The sequence below is a fragment of the Panthera pardus genome, unplaced genomic scaffold, assembly GCF_024362965.1.
Source record: "Panthera pardus isolate Hobbes unplaced genomic scaffold, ASM2436296v1 HiC_scaffold_1, whole genome shotgun sequence".
Lineage (NCBI taxonomy): Eukaryota > Metazoa > Chordata > Mammalia > Carnivora > Felidae > Panthera > Panthera pardus.
In genome coordinates this window covers 41,543,746-41,561,541 of record NW_026526654.1, presented here as the reverse complement: position 1 = coordinate 41,561,541, position 17,796 = coordinate 41,543,746, and the positions used below count along the sequence as shown (strand labels likewise).

Genomic DNA, 17,796 nt, shown 5'->3' with positions numbered 1-17,796 from the left:
CAGCTTGTTCATATTGTACGATTAATTACAGAAGAGTGGGGTCCAGACCTTCAATTTCCTGTGTCAAGTGTGGCTTCTCTAGCTGAATGCCTCTTATCTCTCTTCCACCTGGTCACACCTGCACAGCCAATAATAAATGGTCTTTTCTCCTTGGCAATGAAAACTCAAGCAGGAACCACTCATTTCTTTTGAGACAGATTACACATGAACATGTTCCGAACAGAGAATCATACAACAATGGGATTTTCCTGCATTTACCTTATCTGCAGTAGACAAACATTTTGTTCACTGAGGATAAGAATCAAAACCTGAAAACATGCACAAAGCCCTTTACAGTACATCATCAGGTACTGAGGAAATGTAACAAATATTTTTCAAATCAACAATTTTTAGTAAACTCATCAGTTTGATAACTCATCACTTGATAAATGGAGATCTAAAGCGTTGCTGTGATTCTCTTTCATGATGGCAGCATGCCATTTGAAAACAAATCATCTGGAAAATATAAGCAGCTAAGAAAAAATTACAGGGCATATGTATGTCAGTTCCCACTGTCCGGAATTAATTCTGCTCTCAGAAAAGAAATCATAGCAAAATCATAGTAAACAAGGTTTCCAGAGAAACTATTAATTGGTACAATCAGATGCATACAAAAGCTGTTACACTGACTGGTTCCTAGGTAAATGGGGTAATGTATTGTGACTCAAATCCAGCACTAACAAATATCAGTTCCCATACTCAACATGTACAGTTCAGCTTCCCCCTCTACAGAAGTGACTTGCCAGTTCATCCTCCATTCCAGAAGAAAAGAAAACCATCTTCCTAAGTGGGCAAACATGTGTACCTTTTGCCTTAATAAGCAGCTATGACTACTGTTTCAGATAATGTGCACTTAGCAACATCCACATCTTCAATGGACATACTGATGGAAAGCAGGTTTTCAAAGATAATTTTTAATAAAAGACAACGATAAAACAGAGACGCTCATTTAAAAAACACAGGCTGGCTCATCACTGGAGCAAAATGGAATCTCTTACCCCATGCAAGGGACCAAAAGTGTAAGAAAAATCTGGAGATAAATAAAGCTCAAAGAAAGGCAGATTATGCCTAAAGGTAATGAAAGAGTGAGAAGAAAATACCCGCTTTGAGGAAGAGGCAGAGGGCCGATACTTATAAAGGCAAATAACTGGCACTTTTAATTCTTCCTGGAAAAATAAAGCCATCTTTCCTTTTGTTATTTTCTTTAATTTCTTTAATGTTAATTTATCTTTGAGAAAGAGAGAGAGAGAGAGAACAAGCGGGGGGAGGGGCAGAGAGAAAGAAGGAGGCACAGAATCTGAAGCAGTCTCCAGGCTCCAAGCTTTCAGCACAGAGCCTGATGCGGGGCTCGACCTCACAGACTGCGAAATCATGACCTGAGCCAAAGTTGGAGGCTTAACCGACTGAGCCACCCAGGCACCCCTCCTTGTGTTGTTTAAACTAGAAGGCCAACCCATGGGAACACTGCAGAACATGAATACTATCTTACTGGTGGCTTGTTTCATGCCCCAGTGGCCACTGAAAACTATAATCAACCTATCAGTTGCTCTTATTATAAACATTACATAAAATGAATACAAGGTAAGTAATTACTCTGTCACAAGGGCATGCTGTTTAAGCAAAGAAATCCAGAATACAATCCTACATCTTACTATCGGTCAATAATTCACTATGGACATTGGCCATGGTTTTTTCATTCTCGTCCCTGGCTTCACCCTGGTGGATCCCCTCTCCAGTTCCTCATTTCCCTTTCTGACTTAAAAAAAAAAAATTTTTTTTTGAACACCTTTTAGGCCTTCCCGGTCCTTTCTAGGAGAAGGCTTAAAAATCAGGGCCTTCAAAATTGGTTAATTTTAGATTTGGAAGTAAAAACTTACAGAAGCCATCCAAAGTATTGTATAACCAAATAGCTTTCCAAATGAGATCATACTTCCACTGAGAAGCCTAAATAACTGAACTGAACCAAAACTGAAGAATAATCCGATTACTGCAAGGATGTATTCACAATACCACTCATGCTAATCATCTTCCAGCTTCCCAAAAGTTTGACTCATGTCATTCAAAGAAAAGGTCATGGAGACACCTGTTCTCATGATGGAAGCTTTAGTAAACTTCCCCTGTTTTGATACAGGGAAAAAAAGTCCATCTGAAATTAGTCTCCAATTTTTTTTCAAAAACTACACAACTTACTTATTTTTTTAAAATGCCTTCTTTATAATTCCATTTAACATTATAAGCAGTATGAAGTCTCTAAAATTATAAACAATCATAACAAAAAATAAAACTGTGCAAACAATACAATCAATACTTGTTAAAGTTAACAACTAAAGGCAACATATATGGGAACACATGCACATCCTTGCAAACAGACTTTAGACTCTCCATGGCAGATCTGAATTCCTTGAGGGCAGGTACTGATTTCCTAATTTCAATCTGTTGAAATGAGTCTCTATTATAGAACTAGGTCCCGGGCACGCAACCATAAGCAGACAAGAGCTATCTCCCTATGAAGCTTACATTCTAGAGATGGAGACATACCTTCAGAAAGTGTTTTTTAAAATTAATTTAGGGGCGCCTGGCCAGCTCAGTCGGTAGAGCATGTGACTCTTGATCTCAGGGTCGTGAGTTCAAGCCCCACATTGGGTGTGAAGCCTATTTAAAAAAACATGTAATGTGTTAGTGCCAAAAGGAAAACAAATAAAGGGCTGAGACAGAAGTGATAAACTGGGATGCCTATCTACTTTAGATACAGAAAGGGTCATTAGAGGCCAATCTGACTTAGTGACATTTGTGATTTAGGCAAAGAACTGAGACCCGAGAAAAAGCTAATCTAGCAAGAATAGGGACCACACATGCAAAGGCTTTTAAAGTGAGCCAGGAGTTAGGCTTGTCTAAGGGCAGCTAAAGTGTGGAACAGGAGCTGGAGAGCAGCAGTCTGAGCTGGAAAGACTAACTGAACCTAAGGAGGAATTTGCATATTATTCTGAGTGCAAAGGGAACCTGATCAGGTTTGCATTTTACATGCACCATTCCTGCGGCTCCATGGAAGAAGCCTCTAACTAGAGAAAAAGAGCAGAGCAGGGAGAACAGCTGAGAGGAGAAAAGTCCCAGCAAGAGATCACGGGGGTCTCTGCCACCTGTGTGGTGGCAGTAGTGATGGAGAGAGGTGACATACTAAAACTAAGTTTTAGAGGCAGAATCAACATGACGTCCTTCCAGTACTGTAACTGGGGAGTGAAAAAGGACTCAAATATGATTCCCTGGCTTACCAGCATCAGCATCTACACATTGAAGGGTGGATGTCAAGTAAGCATTTAGATACTGAGAAAAGCTGGAGCTCAGAGGAAGAGCTGGGCTGTATCGATAAATGTGGGGGCCGTCCATAAAAATTTATGAAGTAGGTTTTAGAAAATGCATGAAGTTTGGAATCCTAGACCTGCTACTTGCTAGCTTGTGTCCTTAGGAAGATTACAGACTTCATTTTCTCACCTATAAAGTGGGGATTTAAAAAAAAAAAAAAAACTAGTTTAGAAGGATTGCCTAGAGCAGATGTCAGCAAACTTCATTTGCAAAGGGCCAAGTAATAAAGATTTTAAGTTTGGTGGCCAGAGAGTCTCTGTCCAAAATACTCAATACTGCCACGGTAGCACAAAAGCAGCCACACACCATATGTAAACAGATGAGTGGAGATGTGTTAAAGTAAAACTGTATTTACAAAACTAAGGCCAAAGTTTACCAACCCTTGGTCTAGAACACTAGTTGTCAAAGGTAATCCTGTACCAGCAGTATCAACATCACCTGGGAACTTGTCAGAAACACAAATTCTGGACCTCACCCAAGGCTCACAACTCAGAACTCTAGGGGTGGGGATCCAGCAACCTGTCATTTTCACAAACCTTCCAGGTGATACATGCTAAGAAATAGATAAATATATATTGGTTAGCACTATTATTATGATTGATAATATATATCAATTATTATTATTAACCTGGCTCCTACAAGCTTAGAGTATAATTCCTGACACAGAACCAAATGCTGGATAATTGTGGTAGATAAAGCAAAAGAGAGACAACAAACTGTTAAGGTATAAGGTAGGCTTGGGACACCTGGGTGGCTCAGTTGGTTAAGCATCCACATTCAGCTCACATCACGATCTCGTGGTTCATGGGTTCAAGTCCCACATTGGACTCTGTGCTGACAGCCCGGAGCCTGGAGCCTGCTTCAGATTCTGTGTCTCTTTCTTTCTCTGCCCCTCTTCTGTTCTCTCTCTCTCTCTCTCTCTCAAAAATAAATAAACATTTAAAAAAAATTTTTTTAAAAGATATAAGTTTGGCTTAGGTAAGAATACTTGGGAAATCAAAGACTTTTTATATAGTCTTTATTCCAAAGAACTCCTATATTTTCTCATATATTAATTAGGGCAGATATAATTTAGTCTTACTCACAATCAACTTATCAAAATAAGTAATACAATTGCAAATATATATCTCCAACCTAACTTCCAATAGGAAAAAAAGGGTTTAATGCTAATTAACTCCAAGATCCTTAGTGGCATATTACTAGCTATTAGTTTTTATTGCTATAACTAACACGCTGTACTTACATGAACATAGAATAAAAAATTTATCAAATGCCATTTATTATTTTAACAGAATAATCTGACCTTTGAAAAAGGTTTAGGATCAATGGGGAAGTTAAATATAAAGGGCTGTGTCAAAAAATAGAATACTGGGTGCCTGGGTGGCTCAGTCGGTTGAGCATCTGACTCTTGATTTCAGCTCAGGTCATGATTTTGCCTCAGGTCATGATCCCAGAGTTGTGGGATGCAGCCCAGTGTCAGGCTCCATGCTGAGTCTGGAGCCCGCTTAAGACTCTCACTCTCCCTGCCCCTCTCTACGGTTCAAGCACTCTCCTTCTCTCTGAAAGAAAGAAAGAAAGAAAGAAAGAAAGAAAGAAAGAAAGAAAGAAAGAAAAGAAAGAAAAGAAATAGAATATGACACCATCCATTTTCATATCACTTTTAATATTTCCATTATAACCAGAGATATGCTTATATTGAGGCATACTGAACATGCCTCAAATTAGATAAAAGAATTATGGATGAGGGGTGCCCATCTGGCTCAGTCAGTAGAGCATGCAACTTTTGATCTTAGGGTCATGAGTTTGAGCTTCATGTCGGGTAAAGATTACTTAAAAAAATAATAAATAAACTTAAAAAATATATAAGTATTGGTGGACATAGAAGGGTCATGCCCACTACCACCACTAGGCTATGTTCATGTCACCAGGCTTTTCAAACTCCCAAGTGAAAACTAAAATAAAATTAGTACATAATGGTTAACAGCCTTGGAAGAAGCCAACAGGGAAGGGCAAGGGCCAGACACCAGATCATCTCTCAGAAGAGGGAAAACTAAATTCCACAATTGAAAAACAATTCAATCAAGCAGCCAGTGCACAATATTTAAAGAGTTGGGCAACAGGCACTGGCTGGTGTTCAGAGAGAGCAGCAGGATTGGGGAGGGCCAGCACAGAGTAACGAGGTACCCCGACAGGCACAGAGCATGCTACTATAGACCTGAGAGGAAGAAATATTTAGAAACCAAGCAAGAAGGCCATCAGTTTAATTTTAGGTATACTCAGGAAAATCTCTCGGGGTGCCCAGCTACTGAGAATTAAATGGCTGAAACCAGGGCAAGAGGTTAATTGAAAAAGCTGGGGGCCATTTAGGGCCTGAAAACAAATTAGCTTATCGGTTTATAAAAGGTCTTGGTCACAAATGTAGTTTTCCAAATTATATAACCTATGACTGAAAATGTTTATGAAGATACAACTGTGAGAGGCAAAAGAATGCCCCATTTGCTCAACCAGAAGTACAGTTTGACTTAGAAGCTAAAATTGATAATCAACTACTCAAAAGTTACATAAAATTAATAGTACAAAGTTCCATGGTTCTAACTTTAAGAACTTTAGAAATGCATGTAAAAATTCACAACAGTTTCAAAGTGGAAACTATTGAACTAGTTAACTAAAATAAAAGAACAGAAGCAGCAAATTTAGGCTTCTATATTTAGCCGGGAAAATCCCATTACTTGGAGATCCTCTTTCCAACCCAACCTCTTACAAGAAATTAAACTTGGAAGAGATCAGTAACTTAAAAAATAGTAACCCCCATATCCTTTTGGCAGGGCTGCCAAAACCTGTGTTAGATTATCTGAAATTAAACCTACCAAAATTTTAATCCCATCTTTTTTCCCTTTCTATCTTGTGATTATGGATTATCAGGAATATATTAAATAACATCCAAGAGCTTAAACGTAGAGTTTTCCAAACTTAAGGGTTGTTCAGTATCCTTTCAAAGATAAACGAAGAGGCTAACATCATTATTTTACTGTTACTTTATTTAAATACGTTCACAAAATCTAAATATAAACTTCATGTGCTTATAGCTCTAGTTCTTAAACAGCTCTAGAATCAAAATCAATTTTCAAAATCCCCATAAACACACGTATAAAGCCAGTAACATTTATATTAACATGTGAGGTGAAAGATATACTAATTAGCTTGATTATGGTAACCCATTTCATTTGATATAAAAACATCACATTGTCCCTTTAAATATACACAATTTTTATTTGTTAATTATACCTCAATAAAGCTGAAGAACAAAATCAAATAAAACTGCTGTATTTTAAAAAAGTGACAGTGTAAAAGTTTATAATACTAACAACTAAAAACTCATTTTTCAACAACTGAATTCTACAGTAAAAGGAAACAGGCTTTAGAATCTGCCTGGACTATTACAAACCTTGTGTCCTTGGGGTAACAATGTAACCTTTCTGTACCTCAGTTTTCTCATCTGTAAAACAGGAGGAATACTGGTACCTACTTGGCACAGTTACTGTAAAGATAAAATGTGAGGGGTGCCTGGGTGGCTCAGTCCATTAAGCACCTGACTCTTCATTTCAGCTCAGGTCATGATCTCACAGTTCGTGAGTTCCAGCCCTGCATTAGGCTCCACACTGACCGTGTAGAGGCTGCTTGGGATTCTCTCTCCCTCTTTCTCTGCCCCTCCCCTGCTAAAGCTCTTCCACACGTGTTCTCTCTCTCTCTCTCTCTCTCTGTTGAAACAAATTAACTTAAAAAAATAAAAAAGATAAAATATGATAACCTGGGAAAAGCACTAAGGTAGCTACCATCACCGAGCAAGAGCTCAATAAACATTAGCTTTTAAGGAAATGCATTGAAAAGCTACTCAGATAGACATGGAATGATGTATGTAGTATCACGTTATAACCTTAAAGTAGCAAGCCAAAGACATCCTTAGTTGATGCCCCCTAATGAGTTAATGTTATATAAACCATATTTCCAGCAAAATCTGTTTCTTGCTCAATAATTCTTAATATACTATTAAATTAAATTATAATCGATCTGTCCCTCATCTTACAAGGGGCTACGTCTAAGTAAGTAAGTGCATGTTGACTCGGTTCGGACATGTAACATGGCCCAAATGAGATGGAACTCTAAAACAATCACCCTGATGATTTTAACAAAGTCCCTGGGATTGAAAACCAAAACCGAGTAAACATTGTTTGCAATAATTATTCAGCGTAGCCATCATCTTATTCACCAAACCGTCAACTCTATTTCTTTTTGCCTGGTTTTCTTAAAAGCCAATATATCAAACATGCTGAATGCTGTTACTTCTCTGGATGCAAACAAATAAAACTTTAGTTTTTGCAAAATCTTATCATAATTTAACATTGGGATGTACTCCTAAAAAACTGTCTATTCCAGGAGTACCTGGGTGGCTCAGTTGGTTAAGTGTCCAACTTCAGCTCAGGTCTTGATCTCGTGATTCATGGATTGGAGCCCCGCGTCAGGCTCTGTGCTGACAGCTCAGAGTCGCGAGCCTGCTTCGGATTCTGTGTCTCATTCTCTCTCTGCCCCTCCCCCACTTGTGCTCTGCCTCTCTCTCTCAAAAAATAAATATAAAAAAACTTTTTTAATTGTTTATTCCATCTGCAGAACTTAAAACTTTGGCTTGAAAGGTAAAGTTTTCATTCAACATATGGATAGTCTGAGGATACCTGGCAGAATAATGTTTATCTTGGGCAGATATGCAAAGCTTTAAGCTAGACATTGAAGAGTTGCTTAAAAATCTTCTATAGTCAGATTTTATCCCTCCTCACACTCATCTTGAACTTTCAAGTCTGAGTACAACTGCAAAAATAACCAAGGAAACAGAAGTGGTCATATAACCCAACAAATGGGTAAAATCTTTGAGGGCAGTGGATCCTCGAACTGTGGTCCCCAGGCCAGTAGACTGAGCATCACGTGGGAACTCGTTAGCATCAGAAAGTGAGTGCAGGGGTGCCTAGGTGGCTCAGTTGGTTAAGCATGTGACTTCGCCTCAGGTCATGATCTCACAGTCCACAGAGTTCGAGCCCCACTCTGTGAGTTCGAGTTCGGGCTCCGTGCTGACAGCTCAGAGCCTGGAGCCTGCTTCAGATTCTGTGTCTCCCTCTCTGACCCTCCCCCGTTCATGCTCTGTTCTCTCTGCCTCAAAAATAAATAAACATTAAAAAAAATTTAAATTGAAAAAAAAAGAAAGAAAGTGAATGTAGTGCTTTAACAAGCCTTCCAGGTAATTCTGATGCATACTCACGTTTGGGAACCAGAGCTCCGGCTTATGATAAACAAGTTCTGATACTGAATGGTCTCAATATTCATTATAACTAACACTCCCTCACAACTGGGAGGTTCTGGGCACACATTTTTACCTTTCCCCCAGATATCAAAGTCAAGACTCTACCATGGAGCCAGGGCAAATTAACCTCCAACTCAGATCAGGAGGAGGAGAAGGCGCACACACACACACACACACACACACACACACACACAAAAAACTATAGCAAACACGAAAGGAGAGAGAGCTACCTGTCTAGAATGGCACAGTCTACTCAGGAGGCAAGGAGAAAAATATGAAAACTTCCAGATTTCTATTCCTCCAGTTTCCTGACTAGTATATTCCCATCCCTCAGTTATGAGTAAGAATTTCTGAGAAATGACCTTTTGAAAAATACCAACAAAAGTAAGTTGAAAATCGGTTACCTGAATAAAGCTCAGAAAATGCTAAGTGTTTAAGAACAACAACAACAAAAGTATAAATTTAAAGGACTTAGAGCTGGAAAAAACTGGTGGCAAGTTCTTTCTTTTTTTTAGTTTATTTATTCTTGAGAGAGAGAGACAGAGACAGAGCACAAGCGGGGAAGAGGCAGAGGGAAAGGGAGACACAGAATCTGAAGCAGGTTCCAGGCTCTGAGCTGTCAGCACAGAGCCTGACATAGGGCTCAAACTCACAGACTGTGAGATCATGACCTGAGCTCAAGTCAGAGGCTTAACTGACTAAGCCACCCAGGCACCTTGCTGGCAAGTGCATTTTTAAGAATTTTAAGAACACAATTTATAAAATCTCTTTGAAATTACATTCTTTCAAGCTTCGATAAATATGTACATTAAAAAATCAACAAAAATTAAAGTAATAAGGTTTTTGTTTTTAAATGGTTGCTCAGTCTATACTTAGGGAATATAATTTTCATGCAGAGTCTCATGCTAATGATAATTCACCTCTTCAATCTCTAACAATATTTACATAAACACTAACAACTGTTGATTTTTTATATGGTAAAATAGATATAACATGATACAATTTCTGCTTTTTATTTTTTTTATTTTTTATTTTTTTTTTTTTAATTTTTTTTTCAACGTTTTTTATTTATTTTTTTTTGGGACAGAGAGAGACAGAGCATGAACGGGGGAGGGGCAGAGAGAGAGGGAGACACAGAATCGGAAACAGGCTCCAGGCTCCGAGCCATCAGCCCAGAGCCTGACGCGGGGCTCGAACTCACGGACCGCGAGATCGTGACCTGGCTGAAGTCGGACGCTTAACCGACTGCGCCACCCAGGTGCCCCCAATTTCTGCTTTTTAATTGGAAAGTTAAGATAATGCTATATAGTCTCTTTCTGAAAGTAGATAAAGATAAAAATTTGAAGAATATTAGGGACCTACCCTAGGTCTTAGAGAATCACATATTCTTAGTTCTTCAACCAGTTTTAAGTCTATAGCTCAATTTATTCCAATGGGAGTTTTAAACTAACATATAGTTAAGTACTTTTACTAGTTGAAATATCGAAATTTTGCCGAAATAAGGCTGACATTCCTCCTGTGCAAGACCACACAGGCTTGAATAAATGGGAACCAATCTGCACGGGCATATATTTGATTTAGAACTGGTTCATTTGCTCCTGACCTCCTCCTCTCTCTGCACCTGAGAGACACAGTTCACTAGGCCGTTCTGGCTGAGTGCTCCTTCAGACCCCACGTCCTTAAATTGACTCTGACCCACCAAGAAGGTGTGGAGACAGAGGGCACATCACTATGGCAACTCCCCACAACAGACCCAAGCTGCTAGCATAGGACTCCCATCTCAGAAGTCACATGTTGATTCATCCCCCAAAAGCTACGTGAGCAGATACTCGGCAAAACCTTATCATTTTATATACGGAAACCACAATCTTCCATCTCAGTGGCTGGGCTTGAACACAAACTGCCATTTAGCTGTGGTCACCATATATCCTGGTCTTCCCTACACGGTCCAGGTTTATACTTGTTATGTTTGTGTAATTATTAGTGGTACCTCCTTTCTCAATAAAAAACACTCTAGATTAAACAATGAATTTTATGGCCTCCTCCAGACAGGCCTATTTCAGGAAAGAGACAGGCATGAGAGACAAATGAGAGGCAAGTTTATTCATGGATGTTTGCAGGCCTACTGCTCTAGGCTACTTTCCATACTTTGTTCAGTGACTGGACACTCTTTTAACAATGATCTTAAAGCCCAACTAAATAATTCTCCACTACAAATGTAGAACTCAGAGGGGGTACATGGGTGGCTCAGTCGGTTAAGCATCCGACTACAGCTCAGGTCATGATCTCCCGATCTGTGAGTTCGAGCCCCACATTAGGCTCTGTGCTAACAGCTCAGAGCCTGGAGCCTGCTTCAGATTCTGTGTCTCCCTTGCTCTCTTCCCCTCCCCCACTCATTCTCTGTCTCTCTGTATCTCTCAAAAATGAATAAACATAAAAAAATTATTACAAATGTAGAACTCGGATGCAAAACAAACAGTAGGTCTCTTTCCTTCTGATCTCAAAGGTGTCCAGAACCATCCAAAGCCTACTCTATGTGAGGCATACCACTAGATGATAATAATGTGAGGAATCCATCCCTTTAACCAGTTCAGCTGTAGAATCATCACTTTTAAGAATTTTACTTGTAAATTCTTCCCCCCAAATGGCCCTAACTCTCCCTACTATGAGAGCCATACCAAATGGATTCAGATGCTCACACGGAAATGTGGTAAAAAATGCACAGTGTCTGATGACTGCACTTGTCCATTCAACAAATGTTTATGAAAAAGATAGAAAGTGGCAGCCCTTAAATCTCTGAGGCCAAACCTCAGATGTGTTTTGTTTGGTCCAGATAGAAATCTTAAATGTTTAAAATAGTCGCTAATCCTTTAAAACATAAAGTCATATATAAAAATCCAGACTTCCACTCTTAGGAAATCAGAAGCTCTGACAACACCAGGCCTGTATCTTTTTAATACAGTTTGCAACTGGTGCTGTGTAAGTAAGTCCTTAAGAAATGATGGCCACTGTCTAGGCCTCCACAGTCCTCACTCAACCATTCCCAGGCATTTGAGTTTGCAACCACTTACATAGGGCTGGAGATAATCCTTAAGGGAACAACATCTGGCCCTTCAAATTAAGGATCCTCTGCCAGGATTCTCTACGTTCAGAGTAAACTGGAATCCATATCTTTAGATCAAAGACTTAACTGGGAAATGGCAATAAACAGGAAAAGTTGTTTTTTTTTTTCTTTTATCAAAAGGACATATGGTTTCCACTGCTCCTACAGGATCAAAAGGGAGAAATGAGCCTAAGCATGTTATTATTTGTAAAATAATAGCACATTCAGCCTCAAGCACCTAAATACATAATTAAGGTAAATAAAAGGGCATGTTTTTAATTGATCCCCTAACAATGAATCTGGGAGGGACTCAAAAGCCACAGTGAAGAATTCAAATTGCCATGACCCAACCCCCCCAACATAAATAAATTTCTACTATCAGTGAAATTAGCAATGATGTATCATGGATCACATCTGAACAAAATGACTTCAACATAAAGTACCAAAAACCATAAAACATTCCTCAAAGTCCTGGAAAATGCAACTTCTTCCTCCTTACTGACAGAACCAAAAAAATCTTAATAAAAATGGTGAGAACTTTCAGACATAAAGAACTGCTGCACTCCCATTTTGACACGGGTGAAAGCTAAAAATAATCTTGGAACACATAAGCACAAAGTGACGTTCACTTTAATCATGGTTGGGATGTTTAGATTATCTGTAAAAAGGTATTTCAACATACATCTAACAGTGTCATATATGTTAAAACTGCTCACTTCATAATGGGAGCTCTGGATGTGGATATTAACCTAGTTTATAAAATAACTGATTAAATCTAAGACAATAAACTTTCATTTTCTTCAATTCAGTTACAGGCCTTTGGTGAAAAATTACTGGTCTTTCAATTACAGTCACTAAAATAATGAACTAAGGGGAGTCCAACTCTGGATTTCGATTCAGGTCATGACCTCCGGGGTTTGTGAGATCCAGCCCTGCATGGAGCCCTGCATCAGGCTCCACAATGACAGTGTAGAGTTGGCTTGGGATTCTCTCTCCTCTCTCTGCCTCTCCCCTACAATGCTCCCGCTCACTTTCTCTCTCTCAAATAAATAAACGTGGGGAAAAAATAACGAATTAAGGGCGAAAAAGCCTTATTTATAGGATGTTTTTCTCCTTTGTTGTCAATTTCCCAGCTACCAAAGGAACTGCCACATGTTGCAACTGAGACTATATTTAGATCTAGATAACATGACTTTTCTAAAGAATCTAAAGTACTTTGCAAACATCAAATAACTATTTTTAGAATAGCACTTTGGGGTTTGTCATATAGTAAAAACGCTTTACACTTTTATTCTAAAACCAGTTTTCAAAGACATAATCACTGTCATAAGGTTTTGTTTAGATTCTTGTCGCCATTCAATAGAAAAACGCGCCTGTTTTTAAGGAAGTAAAAAATGCACTGTTTGGTAACAGGCACCTCGATTTAGTAGACTTTGGGGAAATCTTAGAAAACAGATTTTGACCTCTTTTACGACACTGCTGTTTAAATCACCCAAGTTGATACTGATTCTGTCTCCAATGAGTGCATAAAAAATTGCAAAAGGAAAAAGTTTTCTTTCCACTCAACGAATCTAAACGCAGATTCCTATTCTGCTCTCTGATAATCTGACAGAGTCCGCTAACTTCTCCCTAAATCCCGCTGCGAAATAGCCTCCCAGCTCCCAGACCAGCAGGTGCTGTAGTAACTAGGGCTCCATGGTCCAAGTGGGTTAAGGTGCAGAACTCGACCAAGACGGAGAGCGAGTGCAGGGCCTTTGGGAACCCGACACTCTTCCTTGTTTCACACACACACACACACACACACACACACACACACACACACACACACACGGCCGGGTTTGCCATCTCCAGTCACACCCCAGACACCACGGTCCTCCCCAGACGCGCGCAGGTCGCTGCGTCCTCCTGTGGCGCGCACTCTCCACCATCCCGGGACCACTCTCCGCCTCCTCCCCTCTCCCCTGCTCCTGCAAGGGTTTCATTCCCGCCGTCCAGCCGGCCCGCTAGCCCCGCACCCAAGCTCCCGACTCTTGGTCCTTAGGGCAGGAGGAGGGGACGCTGGAGCGTGCCACGTGGAAGGCGCGCGCCAGGAGCCCTGACCACAGGTCCTTCCCGAGGGGTCCCAAAGCCTCCAGCCCTGCTCCTCCCCCCGGGTGTGCCAGACCCGCCCCCGCGCCTCCAGACGCCGTCTTGCCTGGTTGGGGTCTGTAGCGCGGAAAACGTGGCAGGCCATCTGCGACTCGGGGTCGTCTGGCTGCGCCTTGATCAGGTAGGCAAAGTAGGTGAGATCGTGGCTGTTGTGAATGAAGCGCGAGACGTGCTGTGCCTTGTGCTCGAAGATGAACACGGCCGGGTTGGGCTGCGCGGCCGCGGGGCCGACGCCCCCGGCGGCCCCGGCGCCGGGTGCGGGGACACAGCGCAGGAAGGGCGCGCTGAGCACCAGAAGCACCTCGCGGGCGGCCGGCGCCCCGCAGCCGCCCGCGTCGGGCTTCTGGCTGCGCCGCCGGATCTCGGCCATGAGCCAGGGCAGCATGGGCAGCGTGGTCCTGTGGTCCAGGCACGACCCCCCCACGTACCACAGACGGAACCGCTTGTCGCCCGGCTTCCCGGGGCCCGGCTGCGCAGGGGCGCCGGGTTCAGGCTCCAGGGGGTGCGGGAACGGCTCATCCTGAACGCAGCTGGGGGGCTCCATAACTCGCGCCTCTCGAAGGCACCGAGGAGGCCGGGTAGGCGCGCCGCGCCCCCAACTCCCGCGCCGAAGGCGCCGCCGAAACTGTGCCAACTGCCGCACCGGCGCCCGCGCCTGCTTTTGGCACGGCGAGACACCGAACTCCGCGCTTCAGCGGCCCTGCCCCATGCGGCACTTCCCCGGGCGAGGCTCGGAGACTCGGGCGGCGGGCACGGCGGGGGCGCCCCGCGGCCGGACTGGCAGGAGAGGGCGGGTTAAATCGTCATCCTCCGTCCTCGGACTAGCGCCGAGGGGCCGAACTTCCCCCTTCCTCCGCCGAGGGCCCCGCGCCGCCGCCGGCCGCCGCCTGCTCCAGCGCTGCAGAGCCGCTGCGGCCGCCGCGCTCGCCTCGGGCAGGCGGAGGGAGGCTGGCTGGGCGGGGAATGGGCTCTGGGCGGGCGGGGTGACTTGGGGCGGAGCTGACTCCTACCAGGGTGACCGGCTGTCACCTGGAAGGTCGGGGCCGCCCGGCTTCGGCGCGATCAGCCGTGCCTCAGGAAGGGCGTGCGAGAACTGTTCACTGGAAAATAACCAGACCCAAACGTGGCCACGCTGGGCCGCTCCCCCAGCCGTTGCCGCGGCCCAGCTCGCTGCTCCTCCTCCCGGCTGCTCCCGTCCCTCCCTCGCTCCTTCCTTCCTTCCAGGCTGCTACTTTAACCGAGCTGCTACCCCGCCTCCCGTCCAGCGGGCGGAGAGAGCCTGGCCCCTAGAAGCTTTTCGGTGAAGTCACCTCTCCGCCTCTTCCTCCGGCCCCTGTGCCAGCCCGCCCTTCCAATCCGCCCCTGGGGCAGCGACCCCGCTGCAGGCCCGGCCACTGCCGGGATCGACTCGCCCTCTCCTTGGTCCCCGACGTCTCGGTCCTCCCGCGCGTCTCTGCTGCCCCCTGGAGAGGGGGCCCCCTCTCAAGAGGGCGTTGGGATTTCTGTTTTTTTGAACAGTATTTATTTGCGTGGCTTCAATTCCTTCTGAAGCCTGCGTAATAATTTCTGAATCTTATTTCCAAACAATATCCAAAAGAATCCTATTTTATTCATTCTACATACCCAGCTCAGAGGTGTAGAGATTTCTCACTCTTTTATGTGTAGTAATCTATAGTTCCACGGAACTCGAAAGACATTTAAGGGATAATTTGATCATTCTAACTTTAAACCAGAAAGAAAAGTATTATTTTTTTCATTTTAGCAAATTAGATTCTCGTTCTTTTTACTCTTACTGAATTGTAATGAATTCGATAAGAGGTAAACAAAATAAAAGGGAAAGACTCTGAAAGTTCCCACCTCCCTCCAAAGTACTTACAGGAAGAATGAAAATCCAAAACCCAAAGGTTTCTCAGTGTTTTCAGTTTAATGATATTCTCACTTTCTATAAAGCCTTGGAACTATTTTTTATCCTGTTTATGTAAGATGGCTATGGTCAATTGTCACTTTTCCTGTGTTCAATTTCTGGGTACATCCTGGTGATTTTATTGGAAATAAACATCCGAGCTCCAAGATGGAGACCTTATTAATTGTTTAGGTTTAGTCATTTGATTTAACCACTCTACCACTTTGTGCAAAATAGACCCATGTCCTCAAGAAGCAGTGAAAAGTTCTTGGAATGTAGATTGAAACCTTCTAGAACCTTACCAGTAACTCTCTTATTCAGATCCCATTTTCCTAGGCTACATATGTGGGATCCATAAAAGAGAGGGAAAAAAGAACAAAGATCTGGGGAGAGCATCGTTCCACCAAGTCAAACAGCTTGGGAGCTGGGATTGAGTTTGAAGTCCCAGCAGACCATTTCCTACTGGCCAAAGAAAGTGAAGCAATAAACTTGCACTCATTGATAGAAAAACAGAAGAATTGTCTTTTATCATTGCCTCCTGCTCTGAAAGCCTTTAGCCTTTTCTTTGTAACTTTTTTGTCATGCTTGTCTTAGTATGCATTGAGTATTATTACCGCTTACCAATATCTGATCCTCTCTGCATACCGATACAAGAGAAGGCAGCTCTTCTCTGCCCCTTAAAGTTGGGCACGGTCTTAAGACTTGTTTTGGCAGTGATGACTTGGGCTGCATCTTAAGCAGAAGCATTTAATTGCCAGTAGTCTCCACTCCAGCCCCCTCTTCCACTCCAGGGATCATCATGGAAACATGTGCATATGGAGGCTGCTTGTAATCAATGCAGCCCAGAATGCTGAGCCAGCACAAAGAGGAGAGCTGTCCTGCAAGAAATATCTCCTGAATAGTCTTAAAGGCATCACCACCTATGACGTCCAAAAGTGAACCCTTATATTAAACAATAACAAAAAAAATTAGTGCTCTTCTAACATCCAAATCTAAATTAAGTAGGAGTGGTAAGATATGGTCAAATCCTAGTTAAAAAACTTATACCACATGAGAAACGTGAGATCCTGCGCTAGTGTGATGGCATAAGAGCTGAAAAGTTTGTCATGGTTCTTAGCTTGTTTCCTTGCTGCTAAGCCCGAATGTGCTGTCTCTGTCTCTTTCTCTCTCTTCCACTTGGTGCCCCAACCCAACATCTACTTTTCCTCCTTGCTTAAAAATCTCAGAATGAATGTACATTTTCTGAAGCTCAAAACACGTCTTTCTAGTCCTATATCTGTGGCTCCTGTCTCCCCTATTCACACATCCAGACACCAGACCTCACCTCCATCCCCAACCGCATACCAGGCTCACTCTCCATGGGGCTTCACAGGTGCCTTCCTCTCCCTATTGCTCTTCCTGTTGCTCCACAACTTGAACTTCCCTCATCCTTCGCTACTTGAGTGTCCATTCATTAAGGGGCAACTCAAAAGTCACTCTTCTGTGAAGATGTTTCTCACCAATCCAGAGTTAGCAGCCCTCTCTTTGCTCTTTTTTAATGCATTCCTCTATTATAGCTCTTAACGCATTCTTTGTAATTATCGAGTGATGTGTCTGTGTTCCCCACCACAAAGAGGGCATCTTGAGAGAGGGATTATTTTTTTGGCCCATATTTTCCTCCAGCAAGGTAGCCGACATATAATAGGTTCTTAATAAATGTTGAATGAATGAACAAATGAATAGCAAATTAGAATTTAAGAACCCGAAGATTAAAATGAGAGTTTTAATATCATAGAGGTGATGTACCAAGTGATTTAGTTAGCTAATTTCATAAACATACTAAATGTATCTACCAGCTAATTATCAAGTACTAGAAAATAATAGGATGCCTCCCGACAGTTGTAATGGAGCTCCGAA

The 17,796-nt window shown here is 42.5% G+C and overlaps 2 protein-coding genes across 6 annotated transcripts in view; one reads left to right on the top strand and one right to left on the bottom strand.

The window, feature by feature from the left end:
* TBC1D4 (TBC1 domain family member 4) overlaps positions 1 to 16,647 on the bottom strand; it is a 188,504-nt gene extending 171,857 nt beyond the window's left edge. For all 5 annotated transcript variants that reach the window (XM_053898034.1, XM_053898059.1, XM_053898149.1 and 2 more), the window contains exon 1: positions 16,522 to 16,647. In XM_053898034.1, the coding sequence (XP_053754009.1) occupies positions 16,522 to 16,647 (126 nt within the window). The remainder of the gene's footprint in view (positions 1 to 16,521) is intronic.
* The window catches only part of UCHL3 (ubiquitin C-terminal hydrolase L3), a 101,113-nt gene continuing 97,329 nt past the window's right edge, over positions 14,013 to 17,796 (top strand). Inside the window, exon 1 of the mRNA XM_019444183.2 lies at positions 14,013 to 14,118. The gene's annotated coding sequence lies outside the window, so the exon portion shown is untranslated. The remainder of the gene's footprint in view (positions 14,119 to 17,796) is intronic.